The 19,138-nt window shown below is 43.0% G+C and overlaps 1 protein-coding gene across 4 annotated transcripts in view; it reads left to right on the forward strand.

The window, feature by feature from the left end:
* sptbn2 (spectrin, beta, non-erythrocytic 2) overlaps positions 1–19,138 on the forward strand; it is a 46,528-nt gene that overhangs the window by 18,776 nt on the left and 8,614 nt on the right. For all 4 annotated transcript variants that reach the window (XM_089016357.1, XM_089016360.1, XM_089016359.1 and 1 more), the window contains 30 exons: positions 4,361–4,512; positions 4,962–5,135; positions 5,214–5,305; positions 5,446–5,526; positions 6,227–6,342; positions 6,454–6,566; positions 6,643–6,830; positions 6,935–7,052; positions 7,144–7,302; positions 7,376–7,678; positions 8,378–8,531; positions 8,612–9,006; positions 9,720–9,983; positions 10,061–10,272; positions 11,682–11,819; positions 11,902–12,121; positions 12,185–12,721; positions 13,019–13,221; positions 13,294–13,384; positions 14,341–14,487; positions 14,582–14,845; positions 14,924–15,148; positions 15,238–15,327; positions 15,693–15,971; positions 16,055–16,185; positions 16,270–16,474; positions 16,555–16,929; positions 17,005–17,249; positions 18,151–18,289; positions 18,359–18,443. In XM_089016357.1, coding sequence (XP_088872483.1) covers positions 4,361–4,512; positions 4,962–5,135; positions 5,214–5,305; positions 5,446–5,526; positions 6,227–6,342; positions 6,454–6,566; positions 6,643–6,830; positions 6,935–7,052; positions 7,144–7,302; positions 7,376–7,678; positions 8,378–8,531; positions 8,612–9,006; positions 9,720–9,983; positions 10,061–10,272; positions 11,682–11,819; positions 11,902–12,121; positions 12,185–12,721; positions 13,019–13,221; positions 13,294–13,384; positions 14,341–14,487; positions 14,582–14,845; positions 14,924–15,148; positions 15,238–15,327; positions 15,693–15,971; positions 16,055–16,185; positions 16,270–16,474; positions 16,555–16,929; positions 17,005–17,249; positions 18,151–18,289; positions 18,359–18,443 — 5,895 coding nt within the window. The remainder of the gene's footprint in view (positions 1–4,360; positions 4,513–4,961; positions 5,136–5,213; positions 5,306–5,445; positions 5,527–6,226; positions 6,343–6,453; positions 6,567–6,642; positions 6,831–6,934; positions 7,053–7,143; positions 7,303–7,375; positions 7,679–8,377; positions 8,532–8,611; positions 9,007–9,719; positions 9,984–10,060; positions 10,273–11,681; positions 11,820–11,901; positions 12,122–12,184; positions 12,722–13,018; positions 13,222–13,293; positions 13,385–14,340; positions 14,488–14,581; positions 14,846–14,923; positions 15,149–15,237; positions 15,328–15,692; positions 15,972–16,054; positions 16,186–16,269; positions 16,475–16,554; positions 16,930–17,004; positions 17,250–18,150; positions 18,290–18,358; positions 18,444–19,138) is intronic.

The following is a 19,138-nucleotide window of genomic DNA, read 5'->3' on the forward strand; positions in this document are numbered from 1 at the left end:
GAGAGCGGAACGTGCCGGTTTTGCACTCATGTGCATGTGACCTCAAACGGTTATACAAGGAAAGGGAAAAAGTACATACCTCATGTTGCAAGGTGGCAGTTTTACCACAGGCCTACTTTTAGGAGAGTAGAACCAAGACACTTTCGTAGCGAGTGCAGTTTGCAGCACGCATTCGCGGATTTTTGTCATTGTCACTTGAATTCCAGGACCCACAGAATATTGAATTTTGGGTCTACATAAACTTTCAATACGGCGTTAGAAACCTTACATTCTCTTCTTTCATCGGAAATAAATAGTTAATTCCTAAATCATATGGGTCTGGAGTTATATGAGTTTGAAATGAGGACAGCTGTCCAAAATATAATGCAATACATACATATTGGTTTATACCGCGCTTTAACAACAGCTAAGCTAGAATAAAGCGCTAATATGTAAAAGACAAAAACATTGCCAGAGGCCATGGCCAGTGCTTTATCGTCCCCTAAGCATGAAAAAACAAAACCTGAACAAATTCATGAATAGCGCTCTACGTCATATTTTCAATTCCCGAATAAATTTGTGAATGAGTTAAACACCAATTGGTGCCAATTTATGCCTCGGGAAAACATACAGTGCTTTGCGAAAAATTGCCAAAAGCCATCAGTGGCTTTGTTGTTTTTTTTCTCTCTTTTGACATACAGCATAGAGTGAGCGAGATAAAAAAAAACTCACTGTTGTACAGTATTGGCACAAAACGGGGTAAGAACATCCGTCAAAGAGCCCATTAAATGTGAGTCAGAAACCAGATAAAGACACAGGAAGCTATTTTTCACATTCACATGTTCATCACTCCCATATCGTGTTTGTCACAACGGGTGCAGGATGACTAACAGCTCCTTGTGATCGCCAGTTGGAAAAGCACATCCTGATGTGTCATTTATGATTTTTCTTTTATATGGGCCATAAAATAACAAGTGTTAAGATTTAGACTTGTGCTTATCCTACGGTTCATTAAAATAACACATATCTGGTCTTCCTCAAATATCCGAGCGGAAAACGCTCCCACGGATTTGCTTGTTCTTCCGTTGTAAACTTCAGAGGGAACCACATCGAGAAGGTCATTGAAACAGATTAAAGCAGACATTTGTTTTCCCGTTCTTTCCAAGGACACCGTGACCAAAAGCAAAACCAAAAGTTATGTATAGCTCAAGGTCAGGTGCTAAATCAGAAGTTTGTCGGATCGAGGGAATTTCATCCTATTTCTGAAAGAGCCACCAACGGTTCAACCATATCTAGACTCTTAAGTAGTGAGTCTAGTAAGCTAGACTCTACTTTCACGCCATGTAAAATGCTCATTGTGGCATTATTTTCAGACAGGGTCTCTTCTGACCCCCCAAGTGTTGACCCAGACGCCAAAATGCCGTGTCATGCATCAAAAGATTGGTTGACCATGCCCTGATCGATGTATTGAATTCATCGTCAAGACTGAGAATTCCAAAAATGCTTCTCCCCCCCCCCCCCCCCCAGCCTATCCTACTCTTTATCTCTTCTTGGAAAAAACAGACACGAATTTTATCACTGAATGAAGAATACAACCACAGATTCCTTGCTTGTGTTTGGCTGCGACGCAGACATAATTTTGGCAGAATTTGAACACAACAACTACTGAGGATTGAAGCGATAAATCCCCGTTTGCTGTCACGTGTAGTAAATCAGCGTCACTGTTTGGTTTTGTCTCCTTTCAAATGCAATGTTTAAGATTTTGGATATTCGGTGGGCTGTAGCTATTGCATTTTTGGTCCTGAAGGAAAGAGATCTACAGTGTTTAACAAAAACAAAATTCCAAGCCAATTCAATACAAAACACCTAAAGATATGATTTCAATCTGTCATCACTTTTGCTAATATTACCTGGACATGACGCATTACCTGGACCAGTGATGGACCGTCACGGCCTGCAAAGCCTTCTCTGCTGGCCAAAAATATCTGAATCGCGGACTATTGTTAATTATATTGTGTCCATGAATTCTTGTTGAATAATTCCAAACTGTCTTTCAGCTTTCATTACTTCACTGCTTCCAGATGTGTGTTTTCGCATTTAAGCATTTAACCAATCACATTTCAGCCATTCAGCCATTTGTTACCAGGGTTAGAAATCTACATAGACTCCTTCACAATAAGTTCTGCGGGCCCTGGAGCATGAAATGTGTCGATCAAATGTTTGCTCTAAGCAATCACATTTCAAGTTGACAACCCAAAAGGGGTACCAACGCCTTCTTGAAGGCGTTGGACAACGTCAGAGTTTTCGCACACTACGATTGGCTCGTCAACAGGCAATCATTGAATCACAGAAAAAAATGGACATAATTTAGAAAGGTCGCTTTATTTATTTTTTTCCTGGCTAATGGTACCCTCTTGTAAATCACACCACACTTTTTTCAGTGTGGATTTATTCAGACGTAGCACTACTGAAGGCCTAGCGATGAAATCCACGACCCGTCACTGACCTGGACGATTCATCAACACTGTATAAAAGTAGACTAAGACTGCATACCCCAATGTATGATCTCCATGTTTATCATGTTCGCTTTCTAAAAGAAACAGTTCAACTTCTGAAACCATGCTTCTTATATTCAAACAACACACAGCACAGCTAGGTTTCTTCTCATCGACCGCAGCGGCAACCGACGACATATTTTCTGTATGCTTCTGATCTAGAACGAACAAAGCCGTCATAGATTGATGTGGCTCTTTGTCAGCCACCTTCTTGTTCAATTTCCTTGTCACCAGTGCCATTGTGGTAGCATGTCATACGCCACACTGCCGTCCACCTCGGCTTGAATGTGGAGGAATGCAGCCTCCTCCGTCTTTACTCCCGCAGTGAGTGATTGATCTTTGTTCGCAGTGACAAAGCTTAATTTCTGCCTTGGCGCGTCATATAAAAATGAGTCTGACGTGACCTGACAATTCTCACACTGAACCACAAAATGTCAGTTGAGTGCCCAGCAAGTTGATGCCTAAAAGCAGGCTCAGTTTGATAAATAGAGGTGTGCCACATAACAATAGGGGTGTGCCGCAGAACATAACAGAACTGGCCTTTTTAAAATGCTTTCATTTGATTTCGCAAACAGCTTCTAATGCTATCTTAGCTGTGGGAAATTCCACCGTCTTCTTTCTCTCCGGTCATTTTATCTGAGTTGAGGCTTTGGAATGGCTGATTAATCCCACCCTAAACAGGCCGTATCAAAGCAAATGCCGTAAATTCTTTAAACATCCATATGCTTTTGCCATTATTAGCCCATAATGAGCCGTTTGCAAACATTGTTCTTTGTTGCTTTGCTTTTTCTACAACAGTGCAGTGAAAGTCTTATTAGTTTAGTGGTGATAAACAGAGAATTATAAATGGCCATTGACTGATGAATTGGGCTTTTAAGGGATAGCCCTATATAATAATAACCCTCTGCAGTCAGACGATAAAGTGCTAGTAAGGTGGTGTGTCGATGTAATTAATGTAAAAACATTGGTCTTTCTTCATACATTTTGAAAGACCAGTTTGCAACTTTCCCCCTTTTAAGGCGTTCAAAGCGGAAGTATCTTCATTCAGCGCCTGCAACAGTTCAAGTGTAACACACTGTGGTATTGCTTCACCATAGCTAGCATGCGTGAAATGTTATCTGTTTTTTTGGCCTCTATAGATGGTTGCTTGAGTGGTTGATTACACAACCACTATCCTCTATTAGTTGACTGAACTTCACCCTTTTGGACGGACTTCATTAATAAACTCGCAATGTGGCAGATTTCGTGTTACCTCGCAGTACTTTAGCTGTTCACTTGAAATTAGCATTCATACGTACATATAATTATCATGTGTGTTGTTGTTATATCAATAGCACAAAAGTGCCATACTGGATAAGCATATTCAAAAGGAAAGAACATCTTATGTCCTAGAAATGATGCCACCTTGTTCGCTGGTAGTAAAGGATTAGCCTCTTATTCCCCTTGTCCATATGTCTGAGCTGCTATTGAGTTAAAATAATTCACTCTTTTTCTCTCATTGCCATATCGCGATGACAAACATTTGCAATGCTACTTTATTTCTACCGGTTTGTGCGATCGGCTTAACTTCATGAGCGGAAATGTCACAAAACACCAGTAAATTGAAATCTCTTTCTAAGCCGTCAATACGGTGATCCCAGTGACTTAATGCCGTAGCTTATGGAAAATGGACCACACCTCATGGTTTACTGTCTGCTCGCTGAGCTTTACAGTTTGCTATTCAACATATTTTTTTTTTTTTTTTTTTTGGGGGGGGGGGGGGGGGTTGATGCAATGCAGTTGCCTTTTGATGAAAACCCTTTTCTCTTTTTGTAATTTCTTTCCAGATGAGCGCGAAGCTGTACAGAAGAAGACCTTTACCAAATGGGTGAACTCTCACTTAGGCCGCGTCACTTGTCGCATCGGTGACCTGTACACGGACCTGCGTGACGGCCGCATGCTTATCCGCCTGCTGGAAGTGCTCTCAGGAGAACAGCTGGTCAGTTTCTAAGATACAGAAGAAAAAATAAATACATAAAAATAAATACATTCAATCGCTGTCGCCCTTCTGGCACCGAAAGTGAGGAGGAATGACACTTTCTGAGCCTCATTTTATCATTTATATCGTGACTTTATTTCTCTACTAGCATTTACAACCTGCATCATCTATCTAGCTAGCTCGCTAGCTACCTACCTAATTAGCTACATAGTTAGACATCTAGTTAGCTATCTAGTTACCTATCTAGCTAGATATCTGGTTACCTATCTATCTAGCTATCTAGTTAGCTGTCTAGTTACCTATCTATCTAGCTATCAATAGATAGGTAGGTAGATAGATAGATAGCTCGCGAGATAGATAACTAGCTAGCTGGATCGATAGCTTCTATCTATCCATCTATCCAATTAACCATTTAATTATTTATTTTATTATTCTCTTTCGTTTCTCAGCCAAAACCCACAAAAGGCCGCATGCGTATCCACTGCTTAGAAAATGTGGACAAAGCTCTGCAGTTCCTCAAAGAACAAAAGGTCCATCTCGAAAACATGGGATCACACGATATTGTGGATGGGAACCACCGTCTCACCTTGGGGCTCATCTGGACCATAATTCTTCGCTTCCAAGTAATTTAAACAATCTATCTCATCCCAAGATTGGGCTACATGGGCACCATGCTTAATTACTAAACATTGCTGCTGCAGATTCAGGACATCAGTGTTGAGACGGAGGACAACAAAGAGAAGAAATCCGCAAAAGATGCCCTCCTCCTTTGGTGTCAAATGAAAACCGCCGGGTAAGAAATCTCCCGGAGGGAGCATTCCCTTTATGGCTAAGATATTAGTCCATTTATACTACCGTAATCCTAAAAACAAGTTCCCGCTGGATCTGTGTCTGACGTTAATGATTCATCACCTTTTGTCCTGGCCTCCACAGCTACCCCAATGTCAACATCCACAACTTCACCACCAGCTGGCGGGATGGCCTCGCGTTCAATGCCATCGTGCACAAACACAGGTCATTGACTTCTCCTTGTACTTGATACTGCTGACTACATTGGTATGTGCAAAAAAAAACGAGCCATTGTTGGCCCTTTGAATGCAGCTCATTTCAAAAGTGAGGTTTTAGTTCCTCTGCTGTGTTTTGCTTTACACCAATTCCATATTATTTTTAACTAGTATTAATTGTTGCAGTGATGTCGCACTTCTCAGGGGTGTTTTTTTTTATTCAGGTCTTCTCAGTCTCTATTATGGCAAGAGATAAAAATAAAAGTGGGAATGAGATGACCTAGATCACAGAAATAATAACCTACTTAATTTTTATGTGGAGCCATTCTAGGGAAATCACTTACAGTCGATAATAGTGCCGTGAGAATAGCTTGCTATGAGGATGTGTGTACGTGAAAGGCTATCTCAAGCTAGCCGAGACTCTGCAGTGATATAGTCGGGGGTGAAATGTTATTGAAGGTTAACAACCATTAGCAGAACTGTCCACGTAATAGACGAGAATTGAATTGTCCGAATAGTTCCCTGCTTCAATTGATTATTTCCAATTTCCACTTGTCATCAGAGACTAATCCATTTTTTAAAAATAGATTGTAAAATATATTCTCTGGTCTTATTTTCTGCGGCATAAAAAGATAACGACGCATTTCAATTCAACGCTGCCACTCCCAGAGTTTGTTCCTATTAAAATAATTGTTCCCTGTCCTCTGCAGGCCCGACCTGATTGAGTTCGACACCCTGAAAAGGTCCAACGCTCACTATAACCTTCAAAATGCTTTCAACGTGGCCGAGAAGGAAATGGGCCTGACTAAGCTGCTGGACCCGGAAGGTGAGCGATGAAAGCCGCGACCGATTATAGTGACGATGACACTGCATCCCACCAATTGCGCTTCCAAAATCTGAACTTCTCTTTAAACACTCTCTATTCATCCTTCTCCAGATGTTAACGTTGATCAGCCGGATGAGAAGTCCATCATTACCTATGTGGCGACCTACTACCATTACTTCTCAAAGATGAAAGCGCTAGCGGTGGAGGGAAAACGTATCGGCAAGGTTAGCGGCAACGTGAATAAAATGCGCTTGTTATTTGTCAGGCCGGTTGCTCTAACGCCTTCTATCTCTCTTGCAGGTTCTCGACTATGCCATCGAGGCCGATCAGCTCATCGACAAATACGAGACCTTGGCCTCAGAGTTGCTGGAGTGGATTGAGCAGACGATCGTGACACTCAACGATCGGCAGCTAGCGAACTCGCTCAGCGCTGTACAGAATCAACTCCAGGCTTTTAATTCTTACCGCACTGTGGAGAAACCACCCAAGTGAGGGACAGAAAATGTGTATTTCAAAACAATGACCATGTTCTGTTTCGTTAGGATCTATAGGTTTTTATCTTTCATTGAACAATGCTCGTTTGTCGCCGCAGATTCACGGAGAAAGGAAATTTGGAGGTCTTGCTCTTTACTATCCAGAGCAAAATGAGAGCAAATAACCAGAAAGTTTACACGCCAAGAGAGGGAAAACTAATATCTGACATTAATAAGGTATTGGTGTATCCAGAGAGAGATCCATGGGACAATTTTAGTGTTAGCACTTGTGCATAGCGCTTACTTCCTGTATTTCCTGTATGTGCAGGCATGGGAGCGGCTTGAAAAGGCAGAGCATGAACGTGAGCTGGCACTCAGAAACGAACTCATTCGCCAAGAAAAGCTGGAGATGCTTGCGGCACGTTTTGACCGCAAAGCTGCTATGCGGGAAACATGGCTGAGTGAGAACCAGCGCTTGGTGTCTCAGGTAATTCTTCGGAATCAATAAACACTGCGTACGTTTTGACGCCAGCTCTAATTTGATCCATTTTGTCATCAAGGATAATTTCGGAACTGATCTGGGCGCAGTAGAAGCCGCCACCCGTAAACATGAAGCGATTGAGACCGACATCGGTGCCTATTGGGAGCGTGTGGCCGCCGTCGAGGCCGTTGCCAAAGAGCTGGAGGCCGAAGGTTACCACGATGTGCGACGTGTGCTTGCGAGAAGGGACAATGTGCTTCGTCTGTGGGAATACCTCAAGGAGCTCCTCGCTGCGCGCAGAGAGCGACTGAATGCCCATCGAGATTTACAGAGGCTGTTTGAAGAGATGCGCTACATCATGGACTGGATGGCGGACATGAAGGTAGCACCACGGCATTTTAAACATGATTGTTTAAAATGCCATTGAACCTTGATGTCCCAGAGAGTGACTATGATTTGTCAATTTTGTACTGTTTGGCATTCGACTGTGACTATGATTCCAACTTAGATTAGATTAAATTAGCCTTTATTGGTCTCACAGTGCAGAAACTAACATTTAACAGCAGCAAAAACAAAATACAGGAGCTGCTGTAAAGGCAGCCACTCTCGCGGCGCCATCTTGAAGTCAAAAACAAAACAAATAATGTGACACAACAAACAAAAAAAGACAGTCTTCAATCTTTAGCACTTTCTGAAGCAGTTCTAGATGAAAGAGGAGAGGATCAAAGCATCCTTTTCACCTGTGGATTGGTTTGGATTGAATGTACCTTTATTAGTGTCACAGTGGAGAAATTTACGTTTCACAGCAGCAAAGTCATAAAAGGAAGAGGAAAGGAAAGAAAGAAATAGAAATACAAAATACAGGATTAGGCACGTCGTGGTGAAATGTGCAAGACTTGATCATGGTTTTACTCCCTCTGGTGCTTTTTACTATCTTTGTGACTGCTTTATTCCCTGTATATCATAGCTGTCCATGTTAAGCGCTTTGTTACAGCTTCAGCTGTTGGTAAAGCGCTATATAAATCAAAATGCATTGTAATGTTTATCCCCTTGACTAATTTGTGTCCATATTTCTATGTAGAGTCGTCTTCAGTCCCAAGACAGTGGCAAACATTTGCATGACGTTTTGGACCTACTTCAGAAACATAACCTAGTAGAAGCTGACATTTCAGCACAGGCTGAGAGAATCAAAGCAGTCCAGGGAGCTGCCAAACGCTTCACTTCGCATGACCAAGGTGAGGATAAGAACATTGTTTCCAAATTCCGTTTGTTTTCTATTGAGTGAGACCGCTAATCTATATTTTGCCATTTCCAGCCTATACGCCATGCGAGCCAGGGCTAGTGAGTGAAAAGGTCGCCCTGTTGGGCCAAGCCTACGAAGAGCTGGGGCTGCTTGCTGGACAACGCAGGGAACGCCTGGAGGACTCGCGTCGCCTTTGGCAATTCCTCTGGGACATGGGAGAGGAGGCAGCCTGGATCAGAGAGCAAGAGCAGATCCTGACCAGCGGAGAATGCGGCCGAGACCTTACGTCTGCCCTTCACCTGCTCAGTAAACACGAGGCTTTCAGGGATGAGATGGCAGCACGCTACGGCCCGCTGAGTAACAGCGTTGCCGCGGGGGAGGATTTGGTGAACGAGGGACACTTTGGAGCCCCGGAGGTCACAGAGAATATTCGAGACATTCGGGCACAGTGGGCACATCTGGAGGAGGTTTGTGGTGATCAACTTTCCCGAAAAGTGCTTGATGCGTCTGCCCCTAGTTTATTGATAGAGAGAGAGAGAGAGAGAGATGCTGTACATATAGATAGATAGATATAGAGAGATACATATACGACAGACGGACGGATATTGATTGACAGATGGATATTGATTGACAGACAGATGTTTATTGATTGACAGACGGACATTGATTGACAGACAGATATTGATTGACAGACAGACGGACGGATATTGATTGACAGACGGATATTGATTGACAGACAGACGGACATTGATTGACAGATATTGATTGTCAGACATACGGACGGATATTGATTGACAGACAGATGGGTATTGATTGACAGACAGACAGACATTGATTGACAGACAGACGGATATTGATTGACAGACAGACAGTCGGACATTGATTGACAGACAGACAGATATTGATTGACAGACAGACGGACGGATATTGATTGACAGACAGACGGACATTGATTGACAGACAGATATTGATTGACAGACAGACGGACATTGATTGACAGACAGATATTGATTGACAGACAGACAGACGGACATTGATTGACAGACAGACAGATGGAGAATTGATTATAGACAGAGATATAAAGATATAGATTGATAACCAAATCATTAACTATATAATTAACTAAATCAATAAAATTAAACGACTCTGTTTGGATTTTTCTGCCGTTTGTCTTTCCCAGACGACAAAACTGAGAGAACAGAAGCTCAAAGACTCGGTGGCCCTGCATCAGTTCCTCACGGATGCGAATGACATGGATGTTTGGCTAATGGAAACTTTAAGACAAGTGTCCAGTCAGGACGTGGGCCACGATGAGTTCTCCACCCAAACTCTCGCTCGCAAGCAGAGGGAAATAGAGGAGGAGATCAAAAGCCACGAACCCCTCATCGAATCTTTGCATGAACAGAACCAAGCATTGCCACAAACCTATGCTAATTTCCCGGAGGTACGTCTGTGTTTCATGCATTTCAAATCATCTCACGCCGTCTTGTACTATTTAATTCCTTTTTATTGCCACTGTAGGTGGAGGGCCGGCTGCCTGCTATCGAGCAGCGCTATAAAGAGCTACAGTCCCTGTCAGTGTCTCGTCGTCTGGCCCTGGAAGGTGCTCTAGCACTTTATCGTATGTTCAGCGAGGCGGGTGCCTGCCAACTCTGGGTGGAGGAAAAAGAGAAGTGGTTAGACGGCATGGAGATCCCGACAAAACTTGAAGACTTGGAGGTGGTGCAGCAGAGGTCAGTGTCAAAGTAATGAGTTAGGGGCAACAAAAAAACAATCAACATTGTTTTTTTTTTTTTATCTCAGAATGCAGAATTTCTATTAGGCGAATTTGAAATGTGTTTGCTCATATTGCCCAAAAAGTACCGTGTTTTTCGGTGTATAAGGCGCATTCAAAAGCCTTGATTTTCTTCGAAAGATGACCCTGCGCCTTATACGCAGGTGCGCCTTATATGTGAAGTAATATTGGACCGCAACAGGTCTCGCGACTACTGTCAGCAGTCACGACTCCATTCCCCCTCCCCTGTAGAAGTAGTGTGTAACAGCCTCTATTAGAGCGCCTTATAATGTGGTGTCCCTTATATTTGTGAAATGTTTATATATTTATATTTGAAAAACGTTTTTTATTCATTAAAGGTACACCTTATATATGGAAAAAGTTTGAAAATACACCATTCATTGGGGCTGCGCCTTATACACCGGTCCGCCTTATACACCGGAAAATCCGATATATTCTGCTAAAACAGGGGTGTCAAAGTCATTTTTTGCCGCGGGCCACATTGTAGTTATGGTTTCCTCTCGAGGGCCGTTATGAATTTGGGGAACCCATTAGAATGTTTAAATCCCTTCAAATATTACATATAGTGCACACAGCAAATTAAGGAATAACTCGTTTTCAAATCTGAAATCAAGAATAGTGACTTTTATTGTGGTTCACATCCAAAAAAATGAAATTTTGGCTCAGATTTTAGCAATCATCGTGGAATTTAACAAGTTTGATTTGCTTTCGCGGGCCGAAAAAAATGATGTGGCGGGCCGGATTTGGCCCGCGGGCCTTGACTTTGACACCTGTGTGCTAAAATATTGTATTTTCCTTCCTCTAGTCAGATAATACATGTTTTGACATTGTGCTTTTTTTTTTAATATAAATATGTAATTTAAGTGCAAACACGTATTTTAATAATAATAATAATAATACATTTTATTTCAAGCGCCTTTCAAAGCTCTCAAGGACACTTTACAGTCACAGACAAGCATAGATACAATAATAAATAAAATACAATTATAAATAGAATACAATAAATACTTTTTTAATTAATGTAACATGTTGAACAATGAACTTGTCAGATAGCTCGGCGCCATTACCAGCAGTTTCAAATACGTCATCTAAAATGGGGACACCATTCATTGGGTGTGCGCCTTATACCCCGGTGCGCCTTATACACCGTAAAATACAGTAACAATAATGAAAAAAATGACTGACCATGTGAATTCTCGGCTTTCAGGCTTTTATATATTTATATATTATATTTCATTCATTGGAGGTGCGCCTTATACTCCGGTGCGCCTTATACACCCGAAAATACAATAAGTTGAAAGTTACATCAGGCAGTGCGATTGATCCTATATACTTTTTCAACTGCAGGTTTGAGACATTGGAACCGGAAATGAACAACATAGGGACCAGTGTCACCGATGTGAACCAGGTGGCTGAGCACCTGCTGTCTTCAGACAACTGTAACAAAGACCAAATCCACCAGACTCGCGACCATCTGAATAACAGGTTCGAAATATCACACAAGGATGATAATAACCTAAAAACCACATGACAGAATTTAAATAGTGACCGTTGGTATCGTCCCTAGGTGGAAAGAATTCCAAAAACTGGCTGGTCAAAAGAAACAAGGTCTGGAGTCAGCCCTCAATATCCAAAACTACCACCTGGAATGTAATGAGATTCAAACGTGGATGAAAGAAAAGACCAAAGTGATCGAATCGACTCAGAGTTTGGGAAATGATTTAACCGGAGTGATGGCTCTACAGCGAAAACTCACTGGGATGGAGAGAGACCTCGAAGCTATTCAGGTACGTGGTCACCTCTTCGCTGAGATGAGCCTGTTTTACATGTTTTTTTTTTTATCCCTACAGGGTAAGTTAGATGACCTAAAAGAGGAAGCAGAAAAACTGGCTCAGGAGCATCCAGATCAAGCTGGGGAAATTCAAGATCGCCTGGCGGGAATACACGAAGTGTGGGAGGAGTTGAACTCCACCATGAAGCGGCGTGAAGAGTCGCTGGGTGAAGCCAGCAAGCTGCAAGGCTTCCTCAGGGATCTTGATGACTTCCAGTCGTGGCTCTCCCGGACCCAGACAGCTGTTGCCTCAGAGGACATTCCCACCTCTCTGCCTGAGGCTGAAAGTTTGCTAGCCCAGCACGAGAATATAAAAAATGAGGTGGATAACTACAAAAACGACTATGAGAAGATGCGAGTGGTGGGTGAAGAAGTGACGCAAGGTCAAACAGATGCGCAGCACATGTTCTTGGCTCAAAGACTCCAGGCCTTGGATACCGGCTGGCATGAGCTTCGTCAAATGTGGGAGAACCGCCACAGTCTCTTGGCCCAAGCGTTTGACTTCCAGACGTTCTTAAGGGAAGCAAAGCAAGCGGAGGCCTTCCTCAACAGCCAGGTTAGGAAAATGAAATTTAGAACTGCTTTTTCCGGAGAGCGACGGCCACCGCGATTCTAAAAATAGCTCGACTACTGTCTGAGCTTTGCTATGAGCAAACACAAGCAAGGCCGCCAGCTGGCGTGCTGAGGAAAAGATGCCAGTGTTGCTTAGAAATTGCTTAGAAACACTATTAAAAAAAATCTATAGCATCACTCCGCGTTTTATTTATTTTGTACGAAATGCTTCGCCAAGCATCAAAATTACGCCATAGTTGAGAATCGAGCTCACAGAACATTCCTTTCCTCTCTTTCTTAGGAATACGTATTATCCCACACGGAGATGCCGACAAGTCTTCAGGGAGCGGAAGAGGCCATTAAAAAATATGAAGATTTTCTCACCACCACCGAGGCCAGCGAGGAGAAGATAACCGGTGTGGTGGAGGCGGGACGGCGCCTCATTAACGATGGCAACGCAAACTCCGATAAGATCCAAGAGAAAGTGGATTCGATTCAAGAAAGGTCGGAGCATATTGAAAAGAGACACCATATTTTACGTTCACGTTTTAACTTTTATCTGTTCATTTCGATCAGGCATCTCAAAAATAAGAGCGCCGCCAACGAGTTGCTGGCAAAACTTAAAGACAACAGGGAACTGCAGCACTTCCTCCAAGATGGACAGGAGGTATGAATGGCACTTTAAAGGACAACCGACGTCTCCGGACAAGTTGTGTCCATAATTTGTAAAATGGCTTCAAATGACTTCTACTGAGCGTATTTTACAAAGATTCCACCGCATATACCTATAGCTATAGCTTAAGACTCGCGCTGAATATTCAGGAAGTCTTGTTTTTGAGTTGGTGACGAGTCCGTACGTGACATCACTAAAGGAACGCCCCTGACCGAAAAAAATTATTGTAGCAGTCCTTCCATCATGTCAATGTATTTTGCTGTACTTGTTTGGTCTGAAAACCTCATGTTGCACCAAAAAGGCGCCAGAAGAAGGCGACCAAGCTCCATGGAAGGAATTTATCAGCCTGTGGAAACTGGCTGATTAATTCATCACAGGAGCTTGGACGCCATTTTCCGCCTCTTTTGGGGTGATACATTTCCCCCCAATGTTGCCTCAAAATGGCACGGAATAAATTCTTTAATCGATTGCAAACATGTATGTTTGTATCCATTTCTAATCATGATGCCCAAAACAGAAAATGACGGCAAAATCGAGAAAATTTTCCACCTTGAAAATTAATTTTAAGAGATGATTGTAATGAAACTGTGTATTATATATCCCAGCATGCACTACTTCTTCTACTGGGGGTTGGGGGGTCGCTGGCTGCTGACAGTAGTTGCGATACCTGTCATGGCTCGTTATGACTTTACATATAAGGCGCACCTTCGTATAAGGCGCAAGGTCAACTTTTTAAGAAAATCAATGCTTTTGGGTGCGCCTTATACACCGGAAAATATGGTAATATGTGGAGAGGATGAAACATTATAATGGTGTCTCCAAATCCATAACAGCCCTGGAGAGGAAACGGTACCAATGTTATCCGCGGCAAAAAATAAGTTTGACAACCCTGGTGTAAATATAATAAGCTGTTTTGTTACGTACTGTACATGATTTTTTTTTTCTTGTAGCTCACATTATGGATTAATGAGAAGATGCTGACGGCTCAGGACATGTCATATGACGAGGCTCGAAATCTTCACAGTAAATGGCAAAAACACCAGGCCTTCATGGCAGAGCTGGCCTCCAACAAAGACTGGTTAGACAAAATCGATAAGGTGCGACAATTTATTTTATTTTTTCCTGTCATCGAAAAACCACACACGGAAATGAAATGAATAACTATCACGCTACTTTTCGGTGTCTTAACAGGAGGGCCAGGCTCTCGTAGCGGAGAAGCCAGAGCTGAAAGCTGTCGTTCAGCAAACCCTGGAGGACTTGCAGCGTCAATGGGAGGAGTTGGAGGGCACCACCCGCACCAAAGCTCAATGCTTATTTGATGCCAATCGGGCAGAGTTGTTTACACAAAGCTGCTGCGCTCTGGATGGTTGGGTGAAGAACCTCGAAGGTCAGCTGCACAGTGACGATTACGGCAAGGATTTGACTAGTGTCAACATCCTGCTCAAGAAACATCAGGTCGGACGTCGCTGCAACGTCTTCCCGCTACGGTCAAATCACGTTGATGTCTCACGGTCTCTTTTCTGGCCTGTACAGATGCTGGAACACCAGATGGAAGTTAGGGAAAAAGAGGTGCAGTCACTGCAGTCTCAAGCTTTGGCTTTGTCCCAGGAAGACGCTGGACTGGCTGAGGTGGACGGTCAGCAAAGGCGCGTCACCGATAGCTTTTCTAGCCTTCAAGATCCGCTTAGACTGAGGAGGCAGCGGCTACTTGCCTCCAAAGAGGCACACCAGTTCAACAGAGACCTGGAAGATGAAATAGTGAGTTTATTTTTTGACACTCCTTCTTCATAAGTGTATTCATGTTTTCATTTAGTCATTCATAATTGTTTTAAATCATGTTCCGATAGTTGTGGGTGAAAGAACGGATGCCGTTGGCGACCTCCACGGACCATGGAAAGGATCTTCCCACGGTGCAGCTACTTATCAAGAAGAACCAGGTACAGTCAAATCGTGGGTTTTCTAACGTCTCAGTTCTCGTCATATTCTGTATCATTTGGTAGTATTTTACAAATAACCTGCTCTATTATTATGTGTTTATCCAGTTTATGCTGTAAAATAGTTAAAACAGTTGTTTTGTAGACTTTGAACGGATTTTTTTTTTTACATTGATTATAATGGAAAGTGCTGTTTCGGTTTTAGAAAAAAAAATGTTTTCAAACAAGCTTATTGAAATGAAAACCAAGGTATCACTGTAGTTTGATTTCTACATGTTTTTTTTTTTTACAAGGAAGATGGACATTTTCTGACCGCAACTGTAATCCAAGAAATGCCCACAATCACTTTTTTTTTCTTTCTGAATCAGACTCTGCAAAAGGAGATCCAGGGACACCAACCTCGCATCGATGACATCCACAAACGAGGCAAGACGCAAAGCCAGGTGGATGGGGAGCGACAATCTCTCCTGGAGGAACGACTGGTCGAACTGAAAGAGCTCTGGGACCAGCTGATTGGGGAAACCGACAAACGCCACGCTCGTCTGGTGGAGGCCAACCGAGCTCAGCAATTCTACGTCGACGCGGCAGAGGCGGAAGCCTGGATGGGAGAGCAGGAGTTGCACATGATGTCGGAAGAAAAGGCGAAGGTAAACCAAGATGAATCGGATTGCTATTTAATAGCCACTTCCCTCCAAGACCTCCTTTTGTAAAGTGACCGTTTGCCTCTCAGGATGAGCAGAGTGCACTTGTGATGGTTAAAAAGCACCAGACTCTGGAACAGGCACTTGAAAACTACGCTCAGACCATTCACCAGCTAGCCAACAGCAGCCGATTGATGGTCAACAGTGAACATCCAGAAAGGTTGGCGAATACAACAACTTGCGTATGAGCCGTCGAGTACGTTCCCTGATAACTGACGCGGAACGTTCTGTTCAAATTTGACAGTGACCGAATCACTTTACGACAAGCACAAGTTGACAAGTTGTACGCCGGTTTGAAAGATCTGGCGGAGGAGCGTCGCGGGAGGCTTCAAGAGCGACTTCGTCTGACTCAGTTAAAACGGGAGGTGGATGATTTGGAGCAGTGGATCGCAGAAAGGGAAGTGGTTGCCGGTTCGCATGAACTAGGACAGGACTACGAGCACGTCACTGTAAGTCGTAATTACGCCCTCGCCGTACTGTAATGTTTTTGACGCTACGGAAATGAAGTGAAATCTTTGTCTTTGCACAGATGCTGAGGGACAAATTCCGCGAGTTTGCTCGCGACACCAGCACGATTGGCCAAGAGCGCGTCGACGGCGTCAACGCGCTAGCCGACGACCTCATCGAATCCGGTCACCCGGAGAACGCCAGTGTGGCCGAGTGGAAGGACGGCCTCAACGAGGCTTGGGCCGACCTGCTGGAACTGATTGACACACGCACGCAGATGTTAGCGGCGTCCTATGAGCTTCATCGATTCCATCAGGATGCCATGGAGGTTCTTGGTCGCGTGAAGGAGAAGCGGGAGGCGCTACCGTCTGACCTTGGCCGAGATCTAAACACTGTCCAGCATCTACACAGACAGCACAATACTTTTGAAAACGACATTCAGGCCCTCAGCGGACAGGTAATCCGCTGATAAAATACCCCCAATGTAGATTCATACGGAACAATTAATCTCTTAATCATGCACCCAAAAAAGGTCAACCAGGTGCAAGATGATGCCGCACGACTTCAAAAGGCCTACGCCGGAGAAAAAGCGGATGATATCAACCGCAGCGAACATGCAGTGAGCTCCGCCTGGGAGGGTCTTCTCAAAGCTGGCGAGTCCCGCAGGGTGATGCTGCTCGACACGGTAGAAAAGTTCCGCTTCTTCAACATGGTGCGCGACCTCATGCTGTGGATGGATGGGGTCAACCTGCAGATTGATGCTCACGATAGCCCCAGGTGAGCCCCATGCTCGGAAAAACACTTTTATTGTTGCAGCGGCATTTACAGTGATACCTTGGTTTTTGACCATCATCCGTTCCAGAAACCTGTTCAAAAACCAAAACATCACTTTCCATTACAATCAATGTACATTTTTCTCATCTGTTACAAGTCTAGAAAACAAAAAAAGCGATTGTGGGATTACAGTCGCGGTCACAAAATCTCTTTTGAAATAACGTCCATCTTCTAGGATCATTGGGGGGGAAAAATGTACAGAAATCAATATAGTGATACCTTTGTTTTCGAACATAATCCGTTCCAGAAACCTGTTTGAAAACCGATTTGTTCGAAAAACGAAACATCACTTTCCATTATAATCAATGTACATTTTTTGAATCCGTTCCAACTATTAACTATTTTACAACATAAACTGGCGAAACATGTAATGGAGCAGGTCATTTTTTTTAAAATACTATAAAAACAAACTGCAATATGTTTTATTTTAACCAATTTTAACATCAACATTGGGACATAAAAACACTCTCTGTCTGCCAAGGGGTGGGACTAATGCTAGGATCTTTTTTCCAAATCTTTTTTTAATCTTGATTAAAAATACAAACATGCCTGCACATAATGGAATGCTACACGTGGTTAATGCCCGATTTGCGGAGATCTCAGCCAAATTCATCTGATTATTCGTTTAAAAAAAACTTTATTCAACAATATTAGTGTGTTCATCACAATGTGGAAAGAACACAAAGACAAAGAAAGAAAGTGTATAAGGAAGCGTAGGGTAGTCAATTGGCGCATTCAGTTTGGTTGATAACCGAATTTTGGTTGTAAACCGAATTGGATGAGACCTGAGACGTTCAAAAACCGAAGTTTGACTATTCCTTACTTTCTTATTTCGTTGTTGCAGGGATGTCTCCTCAGCAGGCCTGGTCATCGCCAACCATCAAGACATCAAAGCGGAAATCGAAACCCGAGCTGACAGCTTCACAGCCTGTATTGACATGGGCAACGCGCTCATCAACAATAACCACTATGCCACCGATGAGGTCGTTATTCTCTCGCCGTGACAATAACAGTTCTGACCATGACGTTGCTCAACACGGCTTTGTTTTCAGATCCGGGAAAAGCTCTCTCAGTTGCAAGAACAGCGAGATAAGATCCACAAAAAGTGGCAGGACAAGATGGACTATTTACAAATTAGTACGTATCATCAGCTTGTCTTCTTGTTTTACGAGAGAGCACATTTTAGGTGCCTTTTTTTTGTTAGAGGATACCGTATTTTCCGGTGTATAAGGAACACCCAAAAGCCTTCATTTTCTACAAAAGATGACCTTGCGCCTTATACACAGGTGCGCCTTATATTTGAGGTAATATTGAGCCACAACAGGTCTCGCAACAACTGTCAGTAGCCACCAACTCGCCTTATAATATGGTGTGCCTTATACAGTAAAGTCTCGTTATATCGATATTCAAGGGAGTCCGAAAAAGTATCGATATAACCGGGACTATCGATATATCCGACCCTGTTTGCATGTAATTTTCTCCGTGCGTGCATAGAAATAGTATCGATATAACCGGGACTATCAATATAGCCGATATCGATATAACGAGACTTTACTGTATTTGGGATTTTTTTAGATATTTATATACAGTAAAGTCTCGTTATATCGATATCAGTTATATCGATAGTACTGCTTATTACGATACTATTTCTATGAACGCAAGGAGAAAATTTACATGCCGCAGGATCGGATATATCGATAGTCCGGTTATATCGATATTTTTCCGACTCCCGAGTATATCGATATAACGAGACTTTACTGTATTATATTTAGAAAACTTTTGTCATTCATTGGAGGTGCACCTTATAGTCCGGTGCGCCTTATATATGGGAT

The sequence above is a fragment of the Hippocampus bargibanti genome, linkage group LG16 (genome assembly GCF_051943395.1).
Source record: "Hippocampus bargibanti isolate YZ-2025 linkage group LG16, ASM5194339v1, whole genome shotgun sequence".
Classification (NCBI taxonomy): Eukaryota; Metazoa; Chordata; class Actinopteri; order Syngnathiformes; family Syngnathidae; genus Hippocampus; species Hippocampus bargibanti.